The 13,449-nt window shown below is 35.8% G+C and overlaps 3 protein-coding genes and 1 long non-coding RNA gene across 4 annotated transcripts; 2 read left to right on the top strand and 2 right to left on the bottom strand.

Moving 5' to 3' along the window:
• Positions 1-482: 482 nt before the first annotated feature.
• Positions 483-1,212, bottom strand: LOC104231897 (NDR1/HIN1-like protein 10). Its single transcript, XM_070165594.1, has one exon. The coding sequence runs from the start codon at positions 1,210-1,212 to the stop codon at positions 523-525; it is 690 nt and encodes a 229-aa protein (XP_070021695.1). The 3' UTR covers positions 483-522.
• Positions 1,213-2,523: 1,311 nt separating this feature from the next.
• On the top strand, positions 2,524-4,596 carry LOC138883735 (uncharacterized). The gene is made up of 2 exons (XM_070164442.1): positions 2,524-3,507; positions 4,360-4,596. The coding sequence occupies exons 1-2, from the start codon at positions 2,524-2,526 to the stop codon at positions 4,594-4,596; spliced, it is 1,221 nt and encodes a 406-aa protein (XP_070020543.1).
• A 756-nt stretch (positions 4,597-5,352) lies between these two features.
• On the top strand, positions 5,353-5,826 carry LOC138883734 (uncharacterized mitochondrial protein AtMg01250-like). The gene has a single exon (XM_070164441.1). The coding sequence runs from the start codon at positions 5,353-5,355 to the stop codon at positions 5,824-5,826; it is 474 nt and encodes a 157-aa protein (XP_070020542.1).
• A 375-nt stretch (positions 5,827-6,201) lies between these two features.
• On the bottom strand, positions 6,202-8,778 carry LOC104231898 (uncharacterized). The gene is made up of 3 exons (XR_712198.2): positions 8,671-8,778; positions 8,146-8,360; positions 6,202-6,459 (listed from the first exon to the last, which is right to left on the bottom strand). It is a non-coding gene; the product is annotated as an uncharacterized lncRNA (long non-coding RNA).
• Positions 8,779-13,449: the final 4,671 nt, after the last annotated feature.

Here is a 13,449-nt window from a genome sequence, read left to right as displayed (position 1 = left end):
CAAATTGCCAATTCGAGGGACCAATATAAGTATATAGTTATCTATCCAACGTGCAACTTGGCGTTTACTTTATATTCTCTTTGTAAATGGAAAACGTCAACTTTTTATTTAACAACATAACAAATTGGAGTTAGTATCTTCTTAGCATACCTGCCCCCGTGGCCCGTACACTCTAATCAACTTCTAAACTAAATAAACAAACTGAAGTATCCTCGTGATAAAAACTAAAAAGAATTTCTGGAATAAGGAAAATCAGCAAAAATATATGGGAACTCATTATTTATTTATGTACAACCATATCCAAATATAACAAGATGGTAGCATGCATGTATATCAATGAAAACTAAACGCCGGAAAACAAAAGGGATAGAAATCCCATAATCAAGAATATTTGCTAATAACCAAAGAATGGATCAGAAAATACAACAAATCCAAATATATAAAAAAACAATAATGAAGAAACAGAAACAAGCTCCATCGAAATGTGAAGACGATCACTAATGGTATCAAAATAGAAGAAAACTACCAATCAAGATGGCATCTGGTTTCCTCAAAATTAGCAGATGATGATCTGCCATTAGTCTCCAGAGGAACCTTAAAATCACACTCAATCTTTGGCTTAATTTTGTGTGTTTTGATCCAACCAGCCTTAAGCCTTATACGCATGTAAAGCTTCACTTCCATCTCATATACCCCTAAATTCTTCTCATTATCATAATTGGATTTCTCTCTGTCTCCCAATAGAACCAAGCTCTGACCTTTGAACACCGGATGCAAGCTGCTAGTATTCTTGTGACCCTGATAAAATGGTTCCAAATTCGTACTGGCAAATCTCTCCCCTTGATACATAGCTCTAGCTTCAATCGCATCGTAGTAAATTCCAATACGCTTGTTTGGGTTTCTAATAGTCATATTGAGAGCAAGATCATAGTGAACAGTGTTGTTTGTGTTGGACAAATCGAACTGAGTCAATGTAGCATCGGTCACGTAGAATTTTACTTTGTTAGGACGAAGAACGAGCCAGAGTACTAATGCAATGACTCCGAGGATGATCAGAAGGGTGAAGATAATTTTGAAAAAACAATTGCAGAGGCAGTCGAAGAGACAGCTACATGGGTTGCAGCTGCTGCCACGGCCATGGCGGTGGTAGGTTTTCGACCGTGGCGGAATGGAGGGTCCATAATAGGCTCCGTTCAAGTGGGATTCTGCCATCAAGAATGAAAAATTAGTTACCGACTATAGTATTTCTTTGTTCCTTTGGTGTACTATAGGCTACAATAGTAGAGATGAAATGATATATTCTTTGTTGATCAGAGGAGAGGAATATATATAGGTGTTTGTTCAGTCTTTGGTTTAATGTGTGTATGTTATTTGTGTGTGAAGGGAATTGTAGAATTGGTAAGCGAAAGCGGATTGAATAGTAGGAAAGGCCGTGTTTTATTGTTGCTTTGAGTTTGAAGGACGCGGTAGTTTTTGTAGCGGTATCTTCGTAGAAATCAGATTGTATTGAAGTAAATTGTGCAAAGCAATTTCCTATCAATATTATATTCATTGCCTTACATTTTAGTCAATATTTTCCACTGTAGTTTATAGTCTCTAGTTCATAGTTTCTAGTACATGTTAATTATCAGAACATTTAAAAAATTCTCTCTCTAAAACTAAAACCCCTCAACGACTATATTCTGTTAACTCTGTGAACATCACGAGCCACCCATGGAGGCCCCAGACGGTGGCCAGGCGGCGCGTCTGGAACACCAAAACAACCCCCCTGATGCGGTGAAGCTCCCCCATGGAGCAATTCAAGGAAAGAAACTGTATGCAGCCGTTGTGGTAATTGCAAGAAGAATCACCCACAATGGAATGCCAGCAGTTATATTCAAAGCTAAACACTACTATGGTGTGATGGCGAAGGAATGCAAAAGGACACTGGTTGGAAGATTTCTAAAGATAAGACCCCAAGTTGATAAAATTAGGGCTCAATTCTCTGAGAAAATTGCTTTGAAAGGCACAGTCAAAATTGGGGTCTATGATAAAATTAATGTGTTCTTGGACTTTACAAATTATGAAGATTTTGATGTGATAAGATTCAAAATGGTGGTGGAAATCGGAGGCACTCAAATGTGGATACCAAAATAGACTTCGACTTTTAAACCGGATGAAGATTTGCCGATCGCTACTGTTTGGGCACTGTTGTCGGAACTACCTTTCCATATGCATACTTGGCAATATGCCAAGCAAGTCATAGGTCCAGCAGGAACTCTGCTAGAGCTAGACGTTGCTACACGATCCAAAACAAGACAAAGTATGGCCAAGGTGAGAGTGGAGGTTGATTTACTTAAACCCCTACATACCTCTGTATTTGTGAGAGTTGAAGATGAGAACATCCCTCTAAATGGCTATGTTCAAAAAATCGAATGGGAGAATGTCCCTAAATATTGCAAACATTGCAGGAAGATAGGACATTCCTTGATTAATTGTTGGGTAGTTGAAAAAAAAGAAAGGAGAGGAAAATAAAAAAAAAAGATGGCAGAAACATGGGAATCAAGTAAAGGGAAACAAAATGAGGAAAGCAATGATTGTCAAGAATTGAAAACAGATGAAGGCAATCAAGAGGAGAATTGGCAAGTTTATAACACTAAGAGTAATAGGAAAAAGAAAGCCAACAAAACTGCTGAAGGAAAACAGAATGAGAACAAGAAAGATACTGTCCAAAAGTACGTGGTAAGAGCAAATGAAGCGCAGAACAACAATGTATCACAGTCCCCTATCGAGGTCCAGAAGAAAGAACCTAGCACTGCCTATGTCCAGAATAAGAAAGAGGGCAGAAAGAAGAAGAAGAAGAAGAAGAAGAAGAAGAAGAAGAAGAAGAAGAAGAAGAAAACAATGCCCAAAAAGAGAAGTTCTGTAATGTTCAAACCTGTGGTGAAAAAGAATAGGAAAAATGCTTCTAAGATTGCTACTGGAGGTAATACAATAGCTACAAATGCTGTCATTGAAGATAGCGTCAAGGATCTAGGAGTGATGGAGAACAATAAGTTGATGAATATAGTAAACACTCGGAAATTGACCTCCAATGCCAAGTCGGATACTATTGAAAAGGTGGATGAAAGCAATCCCAGTGAAGGTGAGAATAGCAATGACAATAAAGAAGAGGGAAACCAACAGATTGAAATAAGCAGAACTGGAAACAATTCAACGAAGCAATGTCATGACTACGAGAGTGTCAATATGAGAGAACCAAACAGTAACCAAAAAAGCTCTAATACAAAGTCAGATTCCTTACCATCAGAAATCAAAAAACATCCGAGAATTCAAGTTGTGGTTGACCTTGGTGGATACAACATTGAGGAGAAGAGGATACAAAACCATGGCAAGATGATTGAGGAAGGAACTGGGAATTCTAACATGTCTATATCAAATAATAGTGATGAAACTCTCAACAAACAACCTGATGATCCGGCTGAAGCTCATTTAAAAGAGGCTTCCAACAGACACGGAATATCACATGTTAAAAGAGGTAGAAGCAGAAATAGGAAAAATGGAAAAAACAAAGAAAAAATGAACCTTTCCTCCAGGGGAAAGAGTCAAAGTTGATCCACCCCATCTTTTTCCTTGATTAGTGCAATTATATGGAATATAAGGGGAGTAAGGACTAAGAAAGCCTTACCTAGATTAAAAAATTTGTATCACATCAACAACATAGACTTTGTAGCCATCATGGAACCTTTTATCGACAAGAAGAAGATTGAAGGTTATATGAGATACTTGGGATTTCAACACTAGCAAGCTAACACAAACGGGCAGATTTGGTATTTTTGGAAACAGGATTATAATTCTGTTATCTTAGCCAATGAAGAACAACAGCTCACTATGAATCTCACTAATGTTGTACATAATAAGGAGATCAACATAACAGTGGTCTATGCCAAATGTACTGCTAAGGAAAGAAAAGATCTTTGGAACAGTCTTGAAGATACATATTCAATCATCAACAGTCCATAGTGTATTGGGGGTGATTTCAATGTTATTATGGATCCAGATAAGAAATTGGGAGGTAATCCTCATAGAATTTCTAGAAGCTTCGAATTCTCTAATTGTATGGATTACTGTGAGGTAGTAGACATGTGATTTATTGGTCCTAAATATACGTGGTGTAATAATTGGAGACAAAGGAAAAGAGTCTGGAAGAGACTGGATAGAATCTTCATCAATGACACCCGGGCTCACAATTTTCATAACTACACTGTCAAACATCTCAACAGGTCGGGCTCCGACCATAGACCTCTATTATTCAAAAGTAAGGACAACCAAACGACGAAAATCAGTTATCTCAGGTTCCTTAACTTCTGGATTAAGCAGCCCTGCTTCCACGACTTGGTTAGAGAAGTTTGGGACACACATGTTCCAGGTAATCCAATGTGGAGACTGCATCAAAAATTGAAAATTCTTAGTAACAAGTTATCAAAATGGTCCAGAGAAAACGTTGGTAATGTTTATGATATGGTGATCAAGTGGGAAAAGGAAGTGGAAACTTTAGATGAGCTTGATCAAGTGTGTAATTCAGAGACGAGCAGAGAAAACCTCAACAAAGGCTAAGCAGGGTACATTAAATGGCAAGCTATGCAGGAGCCACTATTAAAACAAAAAGCTCAGATTCAATGGTTTAAGGAAGGTGATTGTAATACAAAATACTTTCACAATGTTATTAGAGAAAGGAGGAGGAAGACTCAGATCCATAGAATCAAAAACCATAGAGGGAAGTAGATTAGAAGTGAAGCAAAGATTACGAAGGCTGCTATTAAACATTATGAGAAGCTCTTTAATCTTCCAAAAATTGGTGGACAAGATGGATATCATAGAATGCATCCCTAATATTGTTACTGATGAAGAAAATGAACTCCTGACCAATATGCCTACAGAAAAGGAAATAAGGGAGGCAATCTTCAATATTTCCAGTGATAGTGATACTGACCCGGACGGTTTCAATGGGGCTTTTTATCAGAGTTGCTGGCATATAATTAAAGAGGATATCGTTCGATTTGTGCAAGCTTTCTTCTTTGGTGCTCAACTCACTAAGTATTACTCTCACACTTATTTAGTCCTTATTTCCAAAGTTGATGCTCCGAAGACTTTCTATAATCTAAGACCTATCAGTCTTAGAAATGTCTATAACAAAATCATATCTAAAATCCTTTCTAGGAGATTGAATCCGCTTCTGCCTAAGCTGATTTCTAATAATCAAAGCGGTTTCGTTAAAGATAGATTGATCACGGAAAATGTCCTTCTAGCTTAGGAAATTGTCCAAAGTACCAGCAACTACAACAAGGGGGAAATATTGTTATTAAACTAGATATGGAAAAAGCTTACGATAGGATGTCATCGGAGTTCATTAATGCGGTGATGAGGAAATTAGGATTCTCCGAGAAATGGATCAACATGATTGGAAATCTTATATCCAATGTGTGGTATTCCATTATCATAAATGGCACCAGAAACGGATTCTTTACTTCCTCTCAAGGGTTAAAACAGGGAGACCCTCTATCTCTATCTTTATTCATCCTGGGATCAGAAGTATTGACTAGGTTGCTCAACAAACTTCACGAGAATGAAAAATTCACTCTGTTCACCATGCCAGCGAAAGGACCTCAAATTATTCACCTAGCTTATGCAGATGACATTATTATTTTCTCAGCTGGGAATAACAAGATGATCAGGTTGATAATGGAGCAAATTCATAAATATAAAAGGGCATCGGGCCAGAAGCTTAATGCAAACAAAGTTTTTTCAGGGAGAATCAATAGAATCAGATCCACTACAAGAAAATAGATCATTAGCGAAGGGAAAAATGGTCCCTAAAAGTATAATTTCGGTCCCTAAATGTAATTAGCGACCAGCAAAACCTGGTCGCCACCCGTCGTTATAGGCGCCGTCGCTAAAGGTCAATAGCGACGAGCTTTAGCTACTGATCCTTAAAGTGTTTTAGCGACTGAAAATTCTCTCGTCCCTAAAATACTTTTAGGGACTAGATTTCTGGTCCTTAAGCATAGATCAATAGGTCGCTAGAACATTTTAGCAACCTTCCACTGGTCCTAATAGGTTGTTATATATAATAATATCTGGTCCTTAAAGAATCTTTTCCTGTCATTTCTATTTGAAATTATACAATTATCAATATAGATAATCACATGAACATAAACGAAATTATCAACAAAATCATTCTTTCACATCCAAATATGCATTTACAAATATAAAGTTGGTAATTAATTACAAAAGTATATTAATATCCCATTGCTAATTATATAATCAGGATGCATATATCACCCCTACTGTTTACACAATCTCTGGGCAAATATATAATATTATCCTAACTGCCTAGTAAAATGCTTGTTAACCATGTTCTCAACTTGTACGAAGTCTTCAAAACTCGCATTTTCAATTGTAACCTCAACTTTTCAAACCCTGTAAACAATAAAAAGTAATTTCTCTTTAGAAAATTATAAGGATCGGATTAAATATCTAAAAGAAAACATAAATGGAGAGTAGCAGCTGAATATTGCATAGTTCCTTCTCTTTAAACATGTCATTTTCGTACATAACCCTGTTATATTTTTCAAATACAGATTAATATAAAATAACTTATCCTTATTTATAAAATGCATTTTCCAAGTAACAATATATACTTTCACAACTCAATTAGTCAAGTAATCAAATATAATTAGAGCTTGACAATGAATTCCTATTTAATAAATAAAATATAAGCTAGAATGTACTAAATACACAAGTTACTAAAGCACAAACTCATGGCCTATGATATTGACTAAACTCATCCAAACAATTTAAGGAGAAGAGACTTCTTCATTGCCTCTTCAAGAAGCTCAATTATATGAAAGAGTAAAGTTGTTGTTAACTTTATAATCAACAATTTTGAGATCTAGATATCAACCAAATTACATAAATAAGACCCCAAGAAAAATGACAACACACAATTGACTGAAACTACCAAAGTAATAATGATATCACAACAGAGCAAACAAGAGAAAGCTTTTATGAGGTGAATCCCCACTGAATTTCCATTGACAAGAAAGCTTTTTTGTTTACCAAACACAGGAAACTAGAAAAAAAAACAAGAGAACATATAAAGAAATTGGTAAAGGAATAAATAACTTGACATATTCTATGAGTGCAGGCTAAAAATTAATACTTAATAGTCTCCATTTACTTCAAGAAGAAAAATATAGTTGTTTAAAAGGATCAAAAAATTAGATCGTTCAATAAACAACTCATATCAATCACAAAATCTCAATTTGACAAGGGTGCACTCACCTAACCTATTCTAAGGATTAGAACACCTAGAGGTGCAAACTTGCAAAATGCATAATGTACATATTTTAAAGTTTAATCATTCTGCCTCAAGTACTCAATTGGTCAAGTTCGCCTTTGCTTCAAGAATTTATATTCAATACTAGCATCCAAAAGGAGAAAACTTTTGCTGCTAAACCTGGTCCTACTTAATTTTGGCTACCCAACCACAAAGTTTCTTATCTTCTTATGTCCCATCCCCTGATCCTTATTTATAAGACTGAACCAGTGTGACTAGAGTCCAACATATCAAAAAAATGAATCAAACTCCAACACAATTGCCAAGAGTGCCAGTAGCTCATTTCACATCTAATGCAAGCAAATGTAGATGAGACACAGAATGGAAAAGTTTGTAGAAAGCCTTTAATTGAGCTGAGAATTTTAACAACCAAAAATATTATATAAGTCTAAATAATATGTATTTAATTGAACTGAGAATTGCCCTCCTTTAAACTGGGCTGATTTTCAATATTCCCTCTTAGGATAGGATAACTTTAAAGTTCATAAAGAGAAAATTATAGTATATTTTAATATAAATTTTTACTACTCTTTCTCTGTCAGTTATTCTAAAAACACTAGGGTATATCCTTGAATTTCTCAACAACTCTAACCTCCATCCTCTACAAAATTTACACCTGTTAACTCAGAATGTCTCTCATATAACTCTTTTATCACTTCTACTGATTAACTATATGTTTGTGAACTCAAATTTTAAAGACAAATAGAAATTAGAAAACAAAGATATCTCAAAATTAGGATTCAATAGTAGACTACAATTCTAATTACCTGGTTCAATGTTGCTGGTTTTGCCATTCAATATTTCTCCAACACAATATTGCAATAAGACTACAACTTTTTGAAGAAGCTCCTTGATTTTGAAACATCTACCCTGGCTCTCTTTTCCTACTACTGTATGTTCACGCCTTCAAAGACAATTGTCTTGTTGCTTCTAAATCCCACTACAACATCATCTACATCTCAAACAAACCATTTTGCAAGCCCTAAAGAATAAAAACCCCATAAGATTTGGAGAACATACAAAAATCGAGATTGTAATCTCACAGATAACCTCAATTCAAGATATTATAATACAAAAAATCACCTATATGGCTCATACGATTATACCCGCTTGAAAGATCAAAAGAATAGTAAAACGAGAGCGGGAATCACTAAATGAAAGGGAATTTTTGAATTGGTATTAGAAAAAAAATCACCGGATAGAGATATTAGAAAACATTGACGGTGTCCTAATTACATAGCTCTAAATCAACACACAAACAAAAAAGAGACAAGGAAAATTAAGAAAATTACCAAAATCAACCCCTAGTTTTCGTTCGCTGCCTAAGGGGAAGCGGACGGCGGCACCAGAGATTATGGATTTCGACACATGGAGTTATTAGGTTTGAGGTGTTTTTGTTTAATACTTTAGTATTTTTTTAATTTAATTATATGTAATTCTTTTTAAGAATTAATTTAAGTTGATGCTCACTCTCGCTCAATATGGAGCACTAGGGTAAGGCTGTACTGTGGCCCGGGCCTGGCCCGGGACCGGTCCAGGACCGCGGGTCAAACGGGCCGGTTCAACCGGGCCTGGGCTCTAGTGGTGTAAAAGCCCGTGGTGGGCCGGTTCAAGACATTTAGCCCGTGAGCCGAGGACCGTTAAGCCCGGGACCGGCAGGCGGGCCTGGGCCGGTTCAACCAGGCCTAACGGGCCGTTGGCCTTCAAATTTATCCGTTGGCCACTTTAAAAAATAGTCATTTGGCCCCCAAACTTTGCTTTAACCCCAAACTTTTTATAATTACACTTTTTCCAAATTCTCAACTATAAATACCCCCATTCTTTCATTTTTACTCACAAAATCATCAATCTCTCTCTAATTTTCTTCTATAATTGTTTGCTTTATTATTGCAATTTCGTGAAAAATTGTGAAGTTGGTGAATTGAAGTATTCAAGTATTCAAGTCTTCAAGTCTTCAACGATATTCAATTTTCAAGAAGTTGTTCGTCAATTCGGTAAACGCGTTCCAACTCTTAAGTTTTAATATTATAGTTTTGTTAGTTTTATTTCGTACAATTATAATTAATATGGCATTTTCTTTGAAAAATATTTTTGGTGGTAAGGGTAAGGGAAAATCTAAAATTGGTGAATCTAGTAGCCAAGCTACTACTCTTCCCCCGGCTCCCCGACCCAGACCTGTTACCCGTCCTCCTCCACCTATTATTCTTGATAGTGATAACCCTTGTTTTCAATTTTCCGATAGTCAATTTTGCCATGATGTTGCACCGGGTCAACAATTAAATGAAGAAGTTATGAATGATCTTTATCCTAATGAAATTATCTTTGAAAATGATGATTTAGATGAAACGCAACCGGATTTAGATGATACACCTACTAGTCCTGTTAATAACCCAACTGATGCCCCGCCTGACCCTCCTGTAGTAACCCCTACTTTTAATAGACAACCTTCTAAACGGCCCGAAACATCTCTTGTTTGGCATTTTTTTACTCAACTAAGAGAAAAAAATAAGGCTAAGTGTAACACTTGTGGGTCTCAACTAGTTCATAAATTTACTGGAGACCGTAGCGGTACGAGCAGTTTGACTAGACACATATTGAAACACCCTAGAGATAAAGCTAGATTTTTACAAATGAAAACTGCGCAAGAGGGGACAAGTGTAGATAGTACGGTTAACCCTAGTTCAGGTTCAAATTTAGTTCAACCGGGAATTAACACTGTTACCGGTGGCATTTTATATTATGATCCAAATAAAGATCGTGAAGAATTGGCAAAAATGGTTACTGTTATGTGCTTACCCTATAGTTTTCCTTCTAACCCTCATTTTGTGCATTATATTAGAAGAGTTTTTAATCCTACTTATAAAGGATGGCCTCGCGCAACCGTAAAGAGCGATATTTATAAATATAAACATGAATATGAACAATATTTGCGCTATTTATTTACTCATATAGATTGTCGCATTGCTATTACTACTGATATTGGTAGAAGTGGTAATGACTGTGATTATCTAACTGTTACAAGTCATTGGATAGATGAGGAGTGGATAATGCAAAAGCGCATTATTGCTTATAGAATAATTAATTCACGCCACACAGGTAAGTTTATTGCTAACACAGTTGCAGATATTTGTAGATATTTTTGCATTAGAGATAAAATTATGTCGGTTTCAATGGATAATGCTTCTAGTAACACTAATGCTATAGGCTTGCTTACAACTACACTAAATCCTGCATTTAGTAATATTTTTCATGTTAGATGTATTTGTCATATTTACCATTTAATCGTCGGTGCTGGTATGAAAGTTTTAAATGTAGAAATTGAAAAGGTTAAAATGGCTCTTAATTGGCTTTTTTATTCAAACCGTAGAAGTAGACTTAGAGACTATTTTAAAAAATGTGATGAATTTGGCCTTAGAGAAAGAAAGGTTCCTAAACCTTGTCCGACTAGATGGAATTACATGTATGAAAGTTTAGTTGTTGCATATGAATATAGGAACCCAATAAGCGCAACGTATAATGCTCGTGTAGGTGATGGTGATGATGATGATGATGAACACCTTACAAATCAAGATTGGAGTAATGTTAAAATGCTTGTAGACTTTTTAGAACAATTTCATATTGCTACAAATGAATTATCTGGCCAATATTATCCTACTATTTCTAACTATTTAGTTTATATTGCAACACTTGTAGATTTATTTACTCAATTTTCAGAGGGTGGAGTAATTTATGAAGAAGCTATTAATTCTATGAAAGCTAAGTTTAAAAAATATTTTTTCCCTATCCCCCTATTTTTGGTGTTGCTGCATTGTTAAATCCTACAATGAAATTAGGAGGTCCTCACTTTTGGTATTCAAAAATTTATAACGCTTTATCACTTTCGGCTGAGGAATTTGCTACACTTGGATATGCAAAAGCCTCAATTAAAATAAATGTTCAAACTATTTATAATGCTTATCAACTTGCCTTAGATCAAGCTAGACCAAATGTTCCAACTCCTACTTCGTCTAGTTCGCAAGAATCTAAAAGAACTGCGGGCCTAAAAGCCCTTAGTTCTTGGACGGAGTTCAGGGGTTCTCAAGGTGATAATTTTGGTGATAGTTCACAACTAAATGTGCTTCAAGTTTATTTGTCGCAGAGACTTGAATCAGAGAATCCCGACGGCTCCTTCAATGTTTTGGAATGGTGGAAGGACAAACGAAAATACTATCCGGTTCTTTCAAGGATGACTCGAGATATTTTAGGTGTTCAAGCTTCAACAGTGGCATCAGAGAGCGCATTCAGTCAAGCGAGGCTTCAAATCGGTGGTCATAGAGTGTCTATGAGGGAAAGCTTGGAAAAATCAGTACTCTTCAGAGATTGGATCCGTTCGGAAAGAAGAAATTTTGGACTTGCAGAATCACAACCGAAGATAGATGAAGCTTATGAAGAAATGCTAGCGGAACTTGCGCAGGATGCTGCTTCGCCCGGAAGCGGTGATGAACAAGCTTCTTTTCCACCACCACCAACGGAAATTCCTCCGGACCTTCAAGGATTTATGATATTTGTTAGAGATAATACATAGACTAACATGTAACTTGTATTTTGGCACATCTTCCTTAGTTTTTTTCCTTTTAATGGTGGTATTAGTAACTTGTTGTGCTCATTCCATTAGGGGGAGGAAGACTAAGAAAGATATTGTCATTCTTTGTTAATGTCGTAATAGTAAAATATATAAGACATTTCCTTGAATATTTCTTTGCAATTTATTTTGTGTTTAAATTTGATATAGTATATATATTATATCTCTAATACATATAAACTATATATATATATATACATACATATATATAAGGTAATATATATTACATAAGGCAATATATAATATATACACATAATACACCCTTATATATAGTACTTGTTTCTCCCAGATCCTATGTATATACTATATATATATATATATATATATATATATATATAGTATATAGTCCCAGATCCATTCCAAAAGCTTCATATCTATGTTGAATATTTCATATTTATTACATATTTACCATGAAAATTCCTAGGCTCTGATACCATCATTTCCAGGATCAGGGTAGGCGGGCGGTAGTCCGCACGACCATCCAGATCTAGCTGATTCAGTACCTTTGAAGGTTGGCGGTAGTCCGCACAACCAATAAAGATTCGAAATATACGGGAATTCTATTATAATTTAATGACTGTATGGAAGGATCTATCCTTTTACCCAAGTAAGGGGCCTGTCTAGGTCCGATACATACTCTTATTGAGCCCATGTGTCTAGCATTTGTAACTGTGAAAGGGATAGCCCTTTTGACAACTTCGGCGGGCTTTAATGTCACAGCTGGCTAGACGTAGCCACTAAGGTAAAGCCAATAAGAGTAGTACCAGAGTCGACTGTACCACCATCTTGGAACCAAGCCAAGAAACTATATTAAAATTTCTTTATATTTTGAAAGAGTCTGAATTCTTCATGGTTAATATGCAAGAGAAATTAGTTCTTCAACATAGATATGAATCCGTTTAGCCGGACATAGTCACGGCTGGGGAGAGAAACTAAGTATATAAAATACTATATAATAAAATAAAATAAATACCTTTAACGCCAGGAAGCAAGGCCCTGAAGATGAACTGAACTTCAAAACTTCTATTAATCTTCAACTTGATTTACAAAACTAATAAGCTAAAAACTTTACAAGGAGAGAGTTTAGAGAGAGAGATTAGAGAGAGAGGGGATTCTCACGACTTGCCTCTTCAAATGAAGAGGTCTTCTATTTAAAGAAAGAAAAAAAACATAAAGAATCTTTAAATAGTAGATTGGGTCCCATATCTGGGTCCCTTATACAGTGTTTCTGCTGTTAAGAACAGTGTATCTACTATTGTGTGGGGTCTTCGGTTGCTTTTAGTCAAAGTCCTCTTCTGTCTAAATCGTTCATTTGTTGGAGGAATTTTTCCACCTTTTCTTTCTCCTTGTCAGATAATATTATTTCTGGCTGCATTGGCTGTGAATCTTCTTCCGCGATATCATCGCCACTTGTTTCACTCTGTATTGATGTGTCTGATCTTTCACATTG

This window comes from Nicotiana sylvestris, chromosome 12 (assembly GCF_000393655.2).
Source record: "Nicotiana sylvestris chromosome 12, ASM39365v2, whole genome shotgun sequence".
Lineage (NCBI taxonomy): Eukaryota > Viridiplantae > Streptophyta > Magnoliopsida > Solanales > Solanaceae > Nicotiana > Nicotiana sylvestris.
Note: the sequence above shows the minus strand (reverse complement) of the source record. Positions and strands in the feature narration are given on the sequence as shown.